This window comes from Hoplias malabaricus, chromosome 3 (assembly GCF_029633855.1).
Source record: "Hoplias malabaricus isolate fHopMal1 chromosome 3, fHopMal1.hap1, whole genome shotgun sequence".
Taxonomy (NCBI): domain Eukaryota; kingdom Metazoa; phylum Chordata; class Actinopteri; order Characiformes; family Erythrinidae; genus Hoplias; species Hoplias malabaricus.
In genome coordinates, this window is record NC_089802.1 from 6,054,764 (window position 1) to 6,072,507 (window position 17,744).

The following is a 17,744-nucleotide window of genomic DNA, read 5'->3' on the forward strand; positions in this document are numbered from 1 at the left end:
GAACTTGAACTTGAGAGAGATGGGTATTTAATGTACGTGTATTTGATGTAGAGAATGTCAGCTGTTGTATCTGTTTGGAAAGCTCATTTAAACCAGTTATGATTGTGAAAGGCAGGTGTTCCACATGAGAACCATTGTGTTCCTACAGTTTACACTCCAGAATTATCTGATCATCTACAAACTACAGACGGCTATTGATTAAACACAGACACATCACAGAGGAATGTTTTCCTATTGTCACATTTCAACAATATTCGTTTCATATTCGACCAATAAAAATTCCCCAGAGGTACTTTTCATTACGTCTCCTTCCACCAACTTAATTAAAACTTAAGAACAATACGCTTTCCCCTGTAGGGGAATTATTGGGTAGACATTTCTGTTAGTTTGTTCTTCGGACCCGATGTACAACGTTTAGGGAACAACTTACGATTTCTCCTTGAGCTCAAGTTAAAGGACAGCTATCAAGAGCACCATTTGCATAACTTCAGCTTTGCTTTCATTGTCTAACATGTGGGATTTGGTTGTGAAACGACAGCCTTGTTTCTGACCTCTTGCTCGTCATTTCCAGGCAATCAGCTCACTGGATCTAACAATTATCAAACTTGAGACTTGTATGTAAAGTAAGGTTAGAGTTCTGCTGACTCCATGCACTCCTCCGCTCTAATCAGTCTTCTTTTGGAAGGGAAATGGAAACTCTTTCCATATGAAAGTTTGCAGTTTCCTTTTAATAAATCTCAGAACAGTCCAGGCGTGATTCAGAATCAGTGACAGTGGACTGGACAAACTGGGTTCTCTGAGAAACACTATTCATACCTGCTACCAGTCAGATTTCCTGTCATCCACTGGCCTGTACTCTCAGTTCTTTTGGAATAGGAGTTTTAGTCATACTTATATTTCAAATTGGTCAACCCTGGGGGTAATTTGTTAGCATGGTGAGTCCTAAACTGTGGAACTCTCTCTTACACTCAGTCCTGTTCTGCTCATCAGTCTCCCAGGGTAGAAATCTCCTTATTTCACCAGCAGTTTATTTTTCTTTCTCTTTATTACTTATTTAAATTACTACGGTAATGCTCTCTCTCTCTGTGTGTGTGTGTGTGTGTGTGTGTGTGCATGTACGTGTGTGTGTGTGTGTGTGTGTGTGTGTGTGTGTTTCTGTTTTACTTTTGCAGGTGTGTAATAATAAGAAGAATTGTCATTGTGAAGCACACTGGGCTCCTCCATTCTGTGATAAAGCTGGGTTTGGAGGCAGCGTTGACAGTGGGCCTATGAGACTTGCAGGTATAATTTGTGTGTGTGTGTGTGTATGTGTCTGGGTATATGTTTTAATGAATGCTGTACTTTCTGTACACAGACAGTGAGAGTGTAAAGGTGGGCATCGTGGTGGCGTTCCTGTGCTTGCTGTGTGTTGGAATGATTATCTGCATTAAGAGGAAGACTCTGGCCAGCTTCTTCATCAATAACAAGAAAAACACAATTGAGAAGCTCAGGTAAAAATAAGTTAATTATAGAATTTCACCTCTTAAAAATTACTCACATATTAATCTTAATATTATTTATTCATTCATTTATTATCTGTAAGCGCTTATCCAGTTCAGGGTCGCGGTGAGTCCAGAGCCTACCTGGAATCATTGGGCGCAAGGCGGGAATACACCCTGGAGGGGGCGCCAGTCCTTCACAGGGCGACACAGACACACACACACACACACATTCACTCACACCTACGGACACTTTTGAGTCACCAATTCACCTACCAACGTGTGTTTTTGGACTGTGGGAGGAAACCGGAGCACCCAGAGGAAACCCACGTGGACACGGGGAGAACACACCACACTCCTCACAGACAGTCACCTGGAGGAAACCCACGCGGACACGGGGAGAACACACCACACTCCTCACAGACAGTCACCCGGAGGAAACCCACGCAGATACAGGGAGAACACACCACACTCCTCACAGACAGTCACCTGGAGGAAACCCACGCAGATGCAGGGAGAACACACCACACTCCTCACAGACAGTCACCCTGAGGAAACCCACGTGGACACGGGGAGAACACACCACACTCCTCACAGACAGTCACCCGGAGGAAACCCACGCAGATACAGGGAGAACACACCACACTCCTCACAGACAGTCACCCTGAGGAAACCCACGCAGATGCAGGGAGAACACACCACACTCCTCACAGACAGTCACCCGGAGGAAACCCATGCAGACACAGGGAGAACACACCACACTCCTCACAGACAGTCACCCGGAGGAAACCCACGCAGACACAGGGAGAACACACCACACTCCTCACAGACAGTCACCCTGAGGAAACCCACGCAGATGCAGGGAGAACACACCACACTCCTCACAGACAGTCACCCTGAGGAAACCCACGCAGATGCAGGGAGAACACACCACACTCCTCACAGACAGTCACCCTGAGGAAACCCACGCAGATGCAGGGAGAACACACCACACTCCTCACAGACAGTCACCCGGAGGAAACCCACGCAGACACAGGGAGAACACACCACACTCCTCACAGACAGTCACCCTGAGGAAACCCACGCAGATGCAGGGAGAACACACCACACTCCTCACAGACAGTCACCTGGAGGAAACCCACGCGGACACGGGGAGAACACACCAACTCCTCACAGACAGTCACCCGGAGGAAACCCACGCGGACACGGGGAGAACACACCACACTCCTCACAGACAGTCACCCGGAGGAAACCCACGCAGACACAGGGAGAACACACCACACTCCTCACAGACAGTCACCCGGAGGAAACCCACGCAGACACAGGGAGAACACACCACACTCCTCACAGACAGTCACCCGGAGGAAACCCACGCAGACACAGGGAGAACACACCACACTCCTCACAGACAGTCACCCGGAGGAAACCCACGCAGACACAGGGAGAACACACCACACTCCTCACAGACAGTCACCCGGAGGAAACCCACGCAGACACAGGGAGAACACACCACACTCCTCACAGACAGTCACCCGGAGGAAACCCACGCAGACACGGGGAGAACACACCACACTCCTCACAGACAGTCACCCGGAGGAAACCCACGCAGACACAGGGAGAACACACCACACTCCTCACAGACAGTCACCCGGAGGAAACCCACGCAGACACAGGGAGAACACACCACACTCCTCACAGACAGTCACCCTGAGGAAACCCACGCAGATGCAGGGAGAACACACCACACTCCTCACAGACAGTCACCCGGAGGAAACCCATGCAGACACAGGGAGAACACACCACACTCCTCACAGACAGTCACCTGGAGGAAACCCACGCGGACACGGGGAGAACACACCACACTCCTCACAGACAGTCACCCTGAGGAAACCCACGCAGATACAGGGAGAACACACCACACTCCTCACAGACAGTCACCCGGAGGAAACCCACGCAGACACAGGGAGAACACACCACACTCCTCACAGACAGTCACCCGGAGGAAACCCACGCAGACACAGGGAGAACACACCACACTCCTCACAGACAGTCACCCGGAGGAAACCCACGCAGACACGGGGAGAACACACCACACTCCTCACAGACAGTCACCCGGAGGAAACCCACGCAGACACGGGGAGAACACACCACACTCCTCACAGACAGTCACCCGGAGGAAACCCACGCAGACACAGGGAGAACACACCACACTCCTCACAGACAGTCACCCTGAGGAAACCCACGCAGATGCAGGGAGAACACACCACACTCCTCACAGACAGTCACCCGGAGGAAACCCATGCAGACACAGGGAGAACACACCACACTCCTCACAGACAGTCACCTGGAGGAAACCCACGCGGACACGGGGAGAACACACCACACTCCTCACAGACAGTCACCCGGAGGAAACCCACGCGGACACGGGGAGAACACACCACACTCCTCACAGACAGTCACCCGGAGGAAACCCACGCAGATACAGGGAGAACACACCACACTCCTCACAGACAGTCACCCGGAGGAAACCCATGCAGACACAGGGAGAACACACCACACTCCTCACAGACAGTCACCCGGAGGAAACCCACGCAGACACAGGGAGAACACACCAACTCCTCACAGACAGTCACCCGGAGCGGGAATCAAACCCACAACCTCCAGGCCCCTGGAGCTGTGTGACTGCAACACTACCTGCTGCACCACCGTACCGCCCTCAATCTTAATATTAATTATCGAATAATTAGCTTAAGCCTTAAGGAGTTAAGGATTGTTTTATGTAATAAATTCATAACAAGTGTGATGTGTAAAAATCTATTTGTAAGGTACGCTGACCTTCAGGAGATTTAATCATCTTTTTTATATTTTGCTTCAGGTCAGTGGGACCTAATGGGACAACAAGTCCTGAACAAATATTCTCAACAAGCCAAACACACAGCGAGACACACACACACGCAGTATGTAGGTCATCTCCTCAGTGCCAAGCACCACCCATACCACAAAGTGCCAGTATATACAAGGTATGTATGTGTGTCATTAAGTGTGTGTATGTGTCTTGTTATTCATCTCAATTACGGGTTTCTTTTCCGCCCAAATAAATCCATCAACTCATGCTGACAATCAGTCATGTCAAACACACACACACACACACACACACACACACAGAGAGAGAGAGAGCCAAACAGGCCATTCTAATTCTCCAAACCCATTGTTCCTACTGAATATCAATGACAGTTGCCCATAGTGTACTGTTGCCTGCAGGTAGCTTTCTGCATAAAAGCCAGACAGTGGACAAACAACGTCAAAAAAGAGTCCAGTGAGATCTCAGTCACCTGCTGAATACAAAGCATGTAGCAACACACACACACACACACACACACACATGCATAAAAAAAAACTTTTGTTAGACCAAATCCAACATGGTTAGTCATGTTGATGGATCTACCTCAGTAGCTCTCTGGGAATGTTAATGACCAGTACATTGTGTGTGTGTGTGTGTGTGTGTGTGTGTGGTAGAAATAGAAAGCTTTAATGGATTTTTATGGTTTATAATAAGAGCAAAAGAAAATGTTTTATTTGAAATATAATGCTTCTCTTTTTGAAACCTTGGCCTTAGCTGCACCAGTCAATTTCAGCAGATGCGTTAAGTTAATTAAGTGACATCATGGAAGAAAATAAGAGGAAGCATATATTTAATAGAAATTTAATTACACAAAAACTCAGCAATTAAATATATACACTTTTCAGTGTTAACTGTGGTCCATTTGCTTTTTATCAGAGCGTACGTTCTTTTCAGGAAATGGCTCTCATTTTCCCAAAGAAATTTAAAAGAAGGACTGGACACTGAATAAACAAAAGGGTTGCACTTGACTTTCGTACATTTCTGTCTGTATGTCTGTGTGTGTGTGTGTGTGTGTGTGTGTGTGTGTGTGTGTGTGTGTGTGTGTGTGGGGTGAGGTCATACTCCACACAGGCAATATTCCACCACACACAAATACAAACACACACACAAACATAATTTTTGAAGAGGAGAAGCAAAAACATTTCTTATATTTCAGTGCAAGTTCATTTTAGACATTCACTTGCTCACTCATTCACTCACTCACTCACATATATAACCCCTGATAATATCTGCTCAACACAGGGGTGCTATTCAGTGCTTTGTGTATCAAAGAACAGATGCAGCAGGATGCCACTTGCTCGATGACTTTCTGACTAATACCTACAGACTATTAAACTAGGTCCCACGTCTCCTTTACACTTACACTCAACTCCTACACCTCACATATGACTGTGTCCCCACCCAGCCTACCAAGAACATCATCAAATTAATGGACACTATGTGGTTGGCCTTATCTCAGGAGCAAATAAGACGTGCCTACACCGTTGAAATTCAATCATTGGCTAAGAATCATCTCGTTCCAGGAAAAAAAAAACAAGGGCTAATAGAAGTAATAGGGACTGTGAAGAAAGGGTCCCTGTTTTCAGGTTCCTAGGAACGCACATCGCTGAAGATCTCTCCTAGAATGGCAACACTACTCTGGTTTCTTAAAGTATCCTCAGAAAATGTCCTACAGAAAATGACACCTGTGTCCTAATACTGCAGCTCCATAGAGAGTGTGCTGGGACTGTATCTCTGCATGCCCACTGCCGCTTAGCAGTGGACAGCAAAGCCATTCAGAATGTCATCATTGCCATCTAGAAGACCATTGACTGTTCACTGCCCTCCTTGGAGGATATATTCAGCGGTCAATTAACATAGTGTAAGACGCATCCCACACTGGGCATCACCTAACGCTACAAGTCCATCACATGTCGGACAAATAGAGTCAAGAACAGCTTCTAGCCCAGGGATATATGAGAGTTGATCTCTGAATTTTACTGTTGCCCCAATTATTCCTTTATATAATTGAGTGCATGCTTCAGTGTATAATAAAAACAGTGTATTAACCTCTCTCTCTCTCTCTCTCTCTCTAGCCTAAGTCTCCTCTGCTGGGTGTGGATTCTGTGGTTGGTTCCGTGTCTCTGCGGAGACTGCCTCAGTGTCCTCCGCTGCACCTGACCCACGCAGTACCCTTCACACTGACCACTTCACCCCCTGCCCCGCCCCCACACCGGGCTCCTCCACCTCCTCTACCACACACACACTCACATTCGCACTCATATACACACACACATTCTCACGTACACTCATACGCATACACACACTCACCCAGCCACAGAGCCCCTACAGCACATTCCCACACACATCCTCATACACACTCTCATACACATGCACACTCACCACCTCGAGGAACCCCCCTCAGCTGCCCCAACGCCTGCAGGATATCCATGGTCAGTACACACAGATCTTTTCCTTTGAGAAAGCTCAGTATTATAAGGCTATGGCACCCACACAACCTTGGTAGAAACATTGATATATCCAGTGACACTGACGTGGTGGTGGTGTGTCTGTGTGTTTCATTGGTACAAGTGGATCAGACACAGAAGTGCAGCATTGTATACAAAAACCCTCTCACTGGCCACTGTATTAGAAACACCTTGTTGGTCTGCCTTGTTGATATAACGTCAAAGACAGTAGCTCCTCTGCTGCTGCACGGTTTGTGTTGGTCATCCTCTATTTGTTCATCAGTGGACACAGGTCGCTGTCAGCTAGATGTTTGTGGCTGGTGAACTATTCCACTACTGATACTGGCAGTTTAAACTCCAGTAGCACTGCTGTGTCTGATCCTCTCATACCAGTGCAACACACACTAGCACACCACCACTGTGTTAGTGTCACTGCAGCACTGAGAATGGTCTACTCCCCAATTCATACCCACTCTTTGGTAGGTCCTAATAGGTCCCATTAGGTCCTAATGTTTTGACTGATCAATGTATAGCCTTTGTTGCATTTTTTTGCATGTTTGTATCAAACACACCCTGTTTGAAAGAGACAGAGAGATTGCAGTGGGTTTTTACCTCTTGTCCCAGTGCAGTTTCAGAGCAGTAATTGAGTGAAACTTTCTGGAGTGGAGTGTTATATCGTTCAGTCTGTTCTTGTATAACGTGTGCAGTGCTGTGGTGTGGCGTGAACAGGGCAGACCTCTGGGCTTTATAAAAGAGTGTGTGTGTTGACAGTAACTCTGAGTCCAGTAAAAACACACCCTGAGCAGTGGGGTCAGTCGGTCAGTGGGGAGAAACTTGTAATGCTACATGTGATACAGGCATGCTATCAACAGTGCAGCAGCTGAGAGACTGTTCACAGGAATGAAGTGGTGTAAGAATACAATCACCATCTGGTCGAGAGGAAAACAAACGCACGTCAGTCTACATTCTACATTCCCAAAAATTATAGATGGATAAACATGGAATTCACCAAACCTTGGGAGCTGCAACCACACTTCATACTCCTACATACATACAATTAATTTCTTTGGAATACGTCCTGTATTTAGCAAAAGAGCATCATTTTAAATATTTTCTACACATAAGAAATGACTATACATTATGTTCCTCTACACTGTAAAACTAATAAATATCAGCTTTCTCCTAGGCTTATTACATACCAAGGCTTATTATTCAGTAGTTTCAGGGACTCTGAGGCAAACAGATGGGGATCTTCTTAGTTTATGGAAGTGCATAATAATATTTGGGCTGTTTTTTATATATATCTCAGATTGAAAACACAAAGTTAGAACTGCTTTGTGTAGTGCTGGGCGATATGAGTGCAAATCAATATCACGATTAATTGCACATTTTACTATGATTAATGAATGATTAGTTATTTATTTATTTTTAATATTCTTGACCCTCATAGTTCAGTGTGGAGGCTTGTACTGTAAATATACTCCAGTATTCAATATGAGATATGTTTTCTGATGTTGCTGGGAGCTTTTTCCAAACCACAGATGCTGTGTTTTTCTTTGGTACTAGCTGCTTGAGTTGCTTGGTCAGCCTCAGCATTTAGGTTGCTTCCATGTGGCAGATAGGGGCAGAATCACGTTACTACAGTTTGGTAGCATGGTTTTAAAGGGGCAGTACATGAACACACAGTGGGGACCTAACAGAATGATGATAATCGATATAATCGATAAAGACAAGATTATGTTGCTTAGAAGTTCTGAATGTCGATTTCCATTAATTTTTTGTTAATTGCCCAGCCCTAACTTAGTGTATATTTACCATAAATTCATTCATTGATTCATTATCTGTAAGCGCTTATCCAGTTCAGGGTCACGGTGGGTCCAGAGCCTACCTGGAATCATTGGGCGCAAGGTGGGAATACACCCTGGAGGGGGCGCCAGTCCTTCACAGGGCAACACAGACACACACACATTCACTCACATCTACTTTGGAGTCGCCAATCCACCTACCAATGTGTGTTTTTGGACTGTGGGAGGAAACCGGAGCACCCGGAGGAAACCCACGCAGACACAGGGAGAACACACCAAACTCCTCACAGACAGTCACCCGGAGGAAACCCACGCAGACACAGGGAGAACACACCAAACTCCTCACAGACAGTCACCCGGAGCAGGAATCGAACCCACAACCTCCAGGCCCCTGGAGCTGTGTGACTGCGACAACTACCTGCTGCACCACCGTGCCGCCCTTTTACCATAAATGGACCTGATAAAATGGACCCTAAAAGATAGGGGTACCTATCTATACATTTCACTAACTAAGTTTTCCGTTATTTCATTTGTTTGCTGTTGCGTTCCTAGAAACCGAGCTGGTATCTTTGCATAGAGGTCAGCCACTCCCTTCATGTTACAGCTTAATAACCATAATCTCAAAGGGTCAGAACAAAGCAAATGGACTCAGTACACACTCTGCCTGGCCCACTGACTCTAGCGCACCAGCAGACTAGAAAAATGATCCCATATGCAGTGCTAATAAATAACACAGGAAGCAAACAGAGGGCTGCCATCTCAGGCCCGGAGAACAGAGCTCCAGAAAGCTTTAAAGAGACAGCCCTGAGGGCAGCCCCCGAGGAAATAAAGCAGGCCTTCTGACGGATTGTGATTACTTCAGCTGGTTCATGGTGTACTAGCGCTTGTGGTTCTGCCGCAATGTTCGTCTGTACACATACAGTCCCCTTGAGCAGTTACAGTCGCTTTGCTCATTTACTTCATGAATCATTTATTTATTCATACATCTGTTTCACACAAGAGTATTATAATTATTTATAAACAACAGTGGTACAGCTTTATATTTAACACAATTAAAAATGAGATCAACGAACAAGCTTGAGTACACAATGATATAGATTTAAATAAGAAACATCACAGCGTCAACACCATCTTGATTATATATTTAATTGGATAATTTAGAGAATATATGCCCAGTGCTACTCATTGGGTTACAAGCAGCATACACCTCTTTAAGAGTTTCAATTCAGATTAAAGTGTAATGATGCCTCCAAGCTTTTCTGTGAGGGGAACCCATCACTGGAGTGTATTTTCAAACAGCATGCCTTTGACAGCAAGCAGCAAAAATTCAAAGCACAAATTTGCAGTGTCATTGTGCATGCCTGTCACAGCATGGTATATAAGGCTTTGTCAGTCAGCTTCTGCTGTAAGTGCAGTGCGTAAGCTGTACTCTCTGATAAACTGCCAATTTGGAGGCTAGTCTTGTACAGCTGGGTTATAAAATATAATAAATGGGCAGGAGGTCTCTAAGTGAAAAAAGCACCCACTTGGCTTCTCACAAAATGTACACATGGCATAATTGGATCAGACCTATCGTCCATTTTGAAAGAGCGAAAGGCGAAAGGAATGTGTCATCATCTCGTTCATCAGTCTGAGTGTTTTCACACGCAGTCAGGTGACTGTAACTCAGTCCAGCTGCATTTGAAAATGACACAGCAACAGACAAACTAATGCCGTTGACGTCTATCAAAATGTTTAGTTGTTGAGACACTCATGCCACCAGCAGAGAATGCAATCATTGGTGCAGTGACTTCATGTTCTCTTCAAACATTGAACAGATGGCAAATAAAAATGGTGCACGATTGCCATCCAAACAGGAAGATGACAGAAGTAACCACATGTATAAAATCACACCCAGTGTCTAAAGGTCATGTACTAGACCCATGTGTTCCTATTAAGCAGGTTTCTAACGTGCTGATGAGCCTGGGGGCCAAACCTAACTGTAAAAGTGATGGAATAGGATCAGTTACCCCTGCCTAAACATTCTCATTCATTAGGGCATACCTGCCTGGCCCTAGATCAGCACTCTCCCTCTGACAGGTTGATGAATTGCAGTCTTTGGTCTTATCTGTGTAACACAGTTCTTCTTAATAGATTCTGACCATCACCACTCCTTGGCTGGAAATTCTTCATTATCGTTTCCCCATGTGGGGAATGCACCGTGTTCCCCTCAACTGCAGTGTGCTGGAGAGCAGACTAGCTTTACTTCATCCCAGCTGTTTCTCCTTAAAAACACTGTAAAGTATCTGTGACCATTCAGCAGAGCCACAGGGAGGTGTAAGGACAGCTGCAGGACAGACAGACAGATGGGCAGGCGGAGAGACAGGCGTGCAGGCAATGATAAGGTCATCCCAAATGGTCAAAAAGATATTTATCAAGTTCTGAAGAACGTATACCCCTCTCCTTCATTTAAATATTTCTTACTCTGACTGTGCACAACAACTCAATTCTCCAGATCCTGCACTCATTCAGACAATTTCACAGATTCAGACAGTGCCATTCCAGATTTGTGTTCATGAGTGTGCAGTAATACAACAGTAACCACCTGCACCATGTCCCATGTCCTCTCTCCCTCTACGTGTGTATATCTATGCGTGTATTTATCTGATAGTTTCAGAACATTAGCATGTTTCATTGGTGAAAACCTCCAGCCTGATCACCCTCCAACAAAGCAATATCAGACCTTGTTTTTGTAATCAGACACTGCCTGATGAATGAAGAGAAACAGTGTGGCTTCGGAATCTAATTATGTTGAAAAACACTCAAAAATGCAGCGGAATCAAACTGTGAAATTTTGGGTAGTTTTCTTCAAAAATGGATGGAAAATGAAACGAGAGAGTGGTGAGAACGAGACGGAGCGAGAAAATGAGAGAGCAAGACAGGAAGAGAAAGATAGAGAGAGAAGTGGGATGAGGAACAGATGTGTCGTAGGTAGCAGCCGGTTGTCATTACTCCATGTTCTGTAAGTTGATTAGGAACACATGACGAAGCATCATCACTTGGCCTGTGGGGCACGTCTCCATGGCAGAGTGCAGAACTCTGTAAACAGTCAAAACCCTTGTTCTGCTGTAGTGTTACACCAATGACTGGGTTGTACTGTCTTAGAGTGCACTCTGGTGGCAGGTCTAATACTGCATTTTAAATGCCAGATGTTACTTTAGTTTGGTTTCGTGTGCAATGCTGCTTTCTGATATCTGCTGTTAGATTTTCATCAGTCATTACCTGCCTATATTGCGCATGTGGGATGAATGGTCATATGCATAAACTCTTGTAGGAAAAAGTCCTTGTAGGAAGTTGTGCTAAACAGTGTGGGCTACGTTTTATTTCAGGAGCTTGAGAAACCGAGCCCACCCCAGAAGCCTTTGCCTGCTGACCCAATGGGACGAAGTATCAGACTGATTAAGAGTCCATCAGCCATTCGCCTGCCTGCCCCCATCCCCACTAGCACTCCCCTCATACAGCCCAACAGGTAAACACACTCCCAAAACCCACATTTTACAGACCAAACTGCATACATTCATTTCATTATTTACATTCATATTAATTGCCGTTTATAATACCCAATAAATACACATTAAATATATAAATAGGGTGGCATGGTGGCTCTGTCACACAGCTCCAGGGTTCTGGGGTTGTGGGTTCGAGCCCTGCTCTGTGTCAATGTCTGTGAGGAGTTTGGTGTGTTCTCCTCCTGTCTGCATGGGTTTCCTCTGGGTGCTCCGGTTTCTTCCAACAGTCCAAAAGGTAGGTGGATTGGCGACTCAAAAGTGTCCGTAGGAGTGAGTGTGTGAGTGTGTGTCGCCCTGTGAAGGACTGGCGCCCCCTCCAGGGTGTGTTCCCACCTTGCGCCCAGTGATTCCGGGTAGGCTCCGGACCCACTGTGACCCTGAAATGGATAAGCGGATACAGACAATGAATGAATGAATGAATTGTATGATTACCTAGCCTTCCTGATTAACCCATTCGCCCTTTCACTGCAGTGCTGAATTACATGGTTTCAGAATTCAAGCTAAAAAACATAATTACTCAAAATAAATGACTGGAGAGTTCAATTAAAAAGAACTAATGGGTTCAGTTCAATGAGGGCTAATGAAGATTACTCCTTTGAAATTAAAATTCATCAGCAAATTTTACTTTATTCACATCACAAAGCCTTTCCTACAGCCAGACTCCAGTATTACACCAGTACTATTCTGAGTGTACAGTACAAACATTTAAAAAATTGGAATTTGCATAAGTATTTCCTCTCAAGGCATTTTGACTCTTTTGCAGTATAGTTACAGTGTACTTGAAGATTTACTGTGATTTATGTTAGAGTACTCTATTACATTTATTTTCAAATTTGGTCAGATGAATTTTTACTCGAATTACTTTTTTTCCTCTCCAGGGAACAAGTTTAAATGTAAACAATTTCTGTAAATTTTAGTGCAACGTGTCTGTTCAAGTTTCATCATCACAGTCCATGGATACCAACATATTTTCAGATTTTCACTTTTCTATAACCCCAGGCAAATTGATGTAGTGACCAAACATAGGGGATATTCGCCCACGTTTTTAAATTTGTAGTATTTTTTTATCATGTATGACAAAACCAATACTAAACAAAAATTGTTTAATAGCTGAAAATTCTCGCTTCACAAAATGCACTTCATTCATTCATTCATTGTCTGCAGCTGCTTATCCAGTTCAGGGTCACGGTGGGTCCGGAGCCTGCCCAGAATCACTGAGGCAAGTCAGAAACACATGCTGGAGGGGGCGCCAGTCCTTCACAGGGCAACACATACACTCACACATTCACTCACACACTCACACCTACGGACACTTTTTAAGTAGTCAATCCACCTACCAACGTGTGTTTTTGGACTGTTGGAGGAAACTGGAGCACCCGGAGGTAACCCACGCAGACACAGGGAGAACACACCACACTCCTCACAGACAGTCACCCGGAGGAAACCCATGCAGACACAGGGAGAACACACCACACTCCTCACAGACAGTCACCCGGAGGAAACCCACACAGACACAGGGAGAACACACCACACTCCTCACAGACAGTCACCCGGAGGTAACCCACGCAGACACAGGGAGAACACACCACACTCCTCACAGACAGTCACCTGGAGGAAACCCACACAGACACAGGGAGAACACACCACACTCCTCACAGACAGTCACCTGGAGGAAACCCACTCAGACACAGGGAGAACACATCACACTCCTCACAGAAAGTCACCAGGAGGAAACCCACGCAGACACAGAGAGAACACACCACACTCCTCACAGACAGTCACCCGGAGGAAACCCACGCAGGCACAGAGAGAACACACCACACTCCTCAAAGACAGTCACCCGGAGGAAACCCACGCAGACACAGGGAGAACACACCACACCCCTCACAGACAGTCACCCGGAGGAAACCCACGCAGACACAGGGAGAACACACCACACCCCTCACAGTCAGTCACCCGGAGGAAACCCACGCAGACACAGGGAGAACACACCACACCCCTCACAGTCAGTCACCCGGAGGAAACCCACGCAGACACAGGGAGAACACACCACACCCCTCACAGACAGTCACCCAGGGGAAACCCACGCAGACACAGGGAGAACACACCTAACTCCTCACAGTCAGTCACCCGGAGGAAACCCACGCAGACACAGGGAGAACACACCACACCCCTCACAGTCAGTCACCCGGAGGAAACCCACGCAGACACAGGGAGAACACACCACACCCCTCACAGTCAGTCACCCGGAGGAAACCCACGCAGATACAGGAAGAACACACCACACCCCTCACAGACAGTCACCCGGAGGAAACCCACGCAGACACAGGGAGAACACACCTAACTCCTCACAGACAGTCACCCGGAGGAAACCCACGCAGACACAGGGAGAACACACCACACTCCTCACAGACAGTCACCCAGGGGAAACCCACGCAGACACAGGGAGAACACACCACACTCCTCACAGACAGTCACCTGGAGGAAACCCACGCAGACACAGGGAGAACACACCACACTCTTCACAAACAGTCACCCGGAGCGGGACTCGAACCCACAACCTCCAGGTCCCTCGAGCTGTGTAACTTAAAACGCACTTCAAATAAATAAATAGTTCAATTTTTTTGCCGTTTGTCCTGATAAAGAAGAGTAAAACAGTTTTTGGACAGCGTATTCTGAAAGCACACAGTAATTTTTTTTTTCAAATAAATTGAATCAAAAATATGCAGATGTATTTACTTTTTTTTGTGTGTGCTCAAATTTTGCACACAACTGTATAACATTGATTTACAAAGAAATTGCTTTATTTCCATTTTGTTTTTGCTCACACAGACTTCCCCCTAAGCATCCCCCCACACTGCCAAAGCCTCAGTTCCTCACAGGTCTGCCGAAGACCAGCAGCTAGGAGACCGGCTGCAGGAACACAGCGGAGAGAACCTACTCCATTTTGCACTATAAACCTCCGCTGGTCTTAATGAACAGTATCTCTGAGTCCTGATCACGGGGGTTAATTGTTTGATCCCCTGGTGCTAAGCCCCCTGTCGGTGCTATGAGTCCACACTCAGGTACACGCTGCACATTATTTATGTTCGTCCCAACTGTATTTATTTTGGCACAGTGCATTGTAGTGGACTTTTGATAGTCATTTTACGTGTGGTTTGTCCTGACTGGAGTTGGATTTGTATTGTTTAGTTGACACAAATGACAAGGATTCTACAGAATGGTAAATGAAAGGAGATGTGAAAGACATTGTACTCATAACCTGTGAAACTGACAAAATGACTGCAATGTAGGTGCTTTTAGTTGTAGAAATTAAATTTTTAGAAGGGAAAACTTGATTATGGAGAGTTCCTTAGCCATAATGTGCTCTGTTTGTGTAGTCAGTCATTGTGCCATTTGTCCGGCTCTTGTTTAAGTAAAAATCATGGTAACACTTACTGTGGGTTCAAAAAAGCCTGCCATGATAAATATCATATACAGTGGAACCTCTACTAACGAACGCCTATACTAACGAACTTTCCAAGATACGAACCGGGCATTTGAATATGTTTTGCCTCCACCAACGAACCACGACTCTAGAAACGAACCCGAGCCTCCTCCGAGCCGGCGGCTGGAAATGGCCACTGACCCCAATAGGCGAGTCTCCCAGCACCCAGACTTGAGTGAGCTTTTAAGATTAGCAAATTGTAGCTTTAGCAATTTAGCATTAGCGTAAATAGCAGATATCAAAATTCGTGCTAAGTTAAGCCGTATCTACGCTTCGTCTCCCCACATTCACCCATCTACTCTCCGTTATTCCACCCACCCCCCACCTCCCGTCATACAGCCAGTGCCTGTGTTACTCCTCCAGCCAGTCGTCACGTCTTCAAGGTAGCGATGTGTAACCACTTACAACTATTTTTCATTTTTATTACTGTTACCACTGTATTTCTCTTTTATTTTTAGTAACGCTACATGTATTTTTTTACTAATTTGAGAGTGTTGTAAACATATATCATTGTAAAAAGGGTGACTTTCGGGGTGGGGGCTGGAACGCATTAATTGCTTTTCCATTAGTTTAAATGGGGAAAATTGACTGGAGAAACGAACTTTTCCACTTACGAACCGTCCACGGAACGGATCAAGTTCATAGGCAGGGGTTCCACTGTATCTGTAAAGGGTTATTCCAACAGGCGTCTGTTGTCACAAAAAACTAATGGGTCATTCACCCATACAGTATGTTAAGACAAGTACCTTGTTGGAATAAGCCTTTGTATGTTCATGTGAGTAGTCATTAAAGGCTTTATGTCATAGCTTTATGAACCGCGACCCACGGTAAAGCCTTCCCATGATCTTTTAAGCAGCCCTGTTGTTGAAAGGGTCTAAACTTACCTGAAACAGCCAAGAAATGTTAACTTGTACAGTCACTCACTTGAGGCAGTGAGCGTAGCTTTCTGACTTCTGACAGTATGAGAGCTCTTTTGTGGTCTTCTTCATCTAAAAATACCACTTTGCAGAACTCAAGGAGCAATGCATGAAAGTCTGGTTTCAAGTCACTCAGCTCTCGACTCAAATATAGATGGTTTATTGAGCCTAGATTCTCAAAAACAATTGATGGAAAGATCACCCACATTTTTTATACTGAATTATCCACATGAACGTTATGATGAAACTTGTATATTACATGGCATTTCATGCTTAGCATTTATGTGGATAAGTTTGGGAGAGACTATTAAAAAAAAAAGATTTTTCCAATGATGTGAATGATATACCATGCTCTGTCAAAGATAAGCCTTTTCCATTGGCTTTAATTGGTGAAAGCAGAAGGAAAACCGTATTGACACAGTGATCCAAGCAAAAAGATACATGATGGGTTTTTTTTATCATACAAAACATATCTGTAGCAAACTGGAGTCACTACAAACGGATGTACCCCAGGGACGACTTAGTGTGTTTTGTTTTAATGTCTGTAATGAGTTCATTCTGATATTTCCAGACATGACAGTGTGTCTCTACTGAGCCTACATTCATCACCTATCCACTCTACACATTGTAGAGCTGTATATTTCTTTTTCTTTTTTTTATTACTTAGCATCCTGTTCTGAAGTTGCTTTTATCTGAAGTTGCTTTCATATTTGGTGTCATATTTGGCACCTCATACTTTTTGATGCATATATATAACTTTAGGTGATATTTTGATTACAGTTCTGAAATGTTAAAACTTCATACATCAGTACATTATTTCTAGACACTTTCATAAAGACTGTGCAACTCCAGATTGAAAGCTGGATTTAAATGAATCACAACTGTAGGTAATGCTTTGCTTTTGCTTGTTTGGCAGTCTTTATTCCTGTACTCACTTTTTACCATTTTGTAATCACACACTTGTATCAGTATTTCTACACATAAAAACATTATATTAACTTACTTTATTTTGCTCAGTGACTTGAGGGCACAGTGCATTTTTGTATGAGAACTCTTTGATAAAATCAATATGTGGGAGGAAAAAAGAACCTGTACATTTTCATGGCTGAGTATTCATATGTTTGGAACTCAAATTACGAAGCAATGCTAAGTAAAGTTGT

The 17,744-nt window shown here is 44.9% G+C and overlaps 1 protein-coding gene across 1 annotated transcript in view; it reads left to right on the forward strand.

Annotated features, from left to right (window-relative positions):
• Window positions 1–17,719, forward strand: part of LOC136691735 (disintegrin and metalloproteinase domain-containing protein 12) — a 133,396-nt gene extending 115,677 nt beyond the window's left edge. The window contains exons 18-23 of the mRNA XM_066664474.1: window positions 1,173–1,281; window positions 1,355–1,490; window positions 4,354–4,498; window positions 6,456–6,812; window positions 12,001–12,140; window positions 15,013–17,719. Of these exons, the coding sequence (XP_066520571.1) occupies window positions 1,173–1,281; window positions 1,355–1,490; window positions 4,354–4,498; window positions 6,456–6,812; window positions 12,001–12,140; window positions 15,013–15,085 (960 nt within the window). The 3' untranslated portion in view covers window positions 15,086–17,719. The remainder of the gene's footprint in view (window positions 1–1,172; window positions 1,282–1,354; window positions 1,491–4,353; window positions 4,499–6,455; window positions 6,813–12,000; window positions 12,141–15,012) is intronic.
• Window positions 17,720–17,744: the final 25 nt, after the last annotated feature.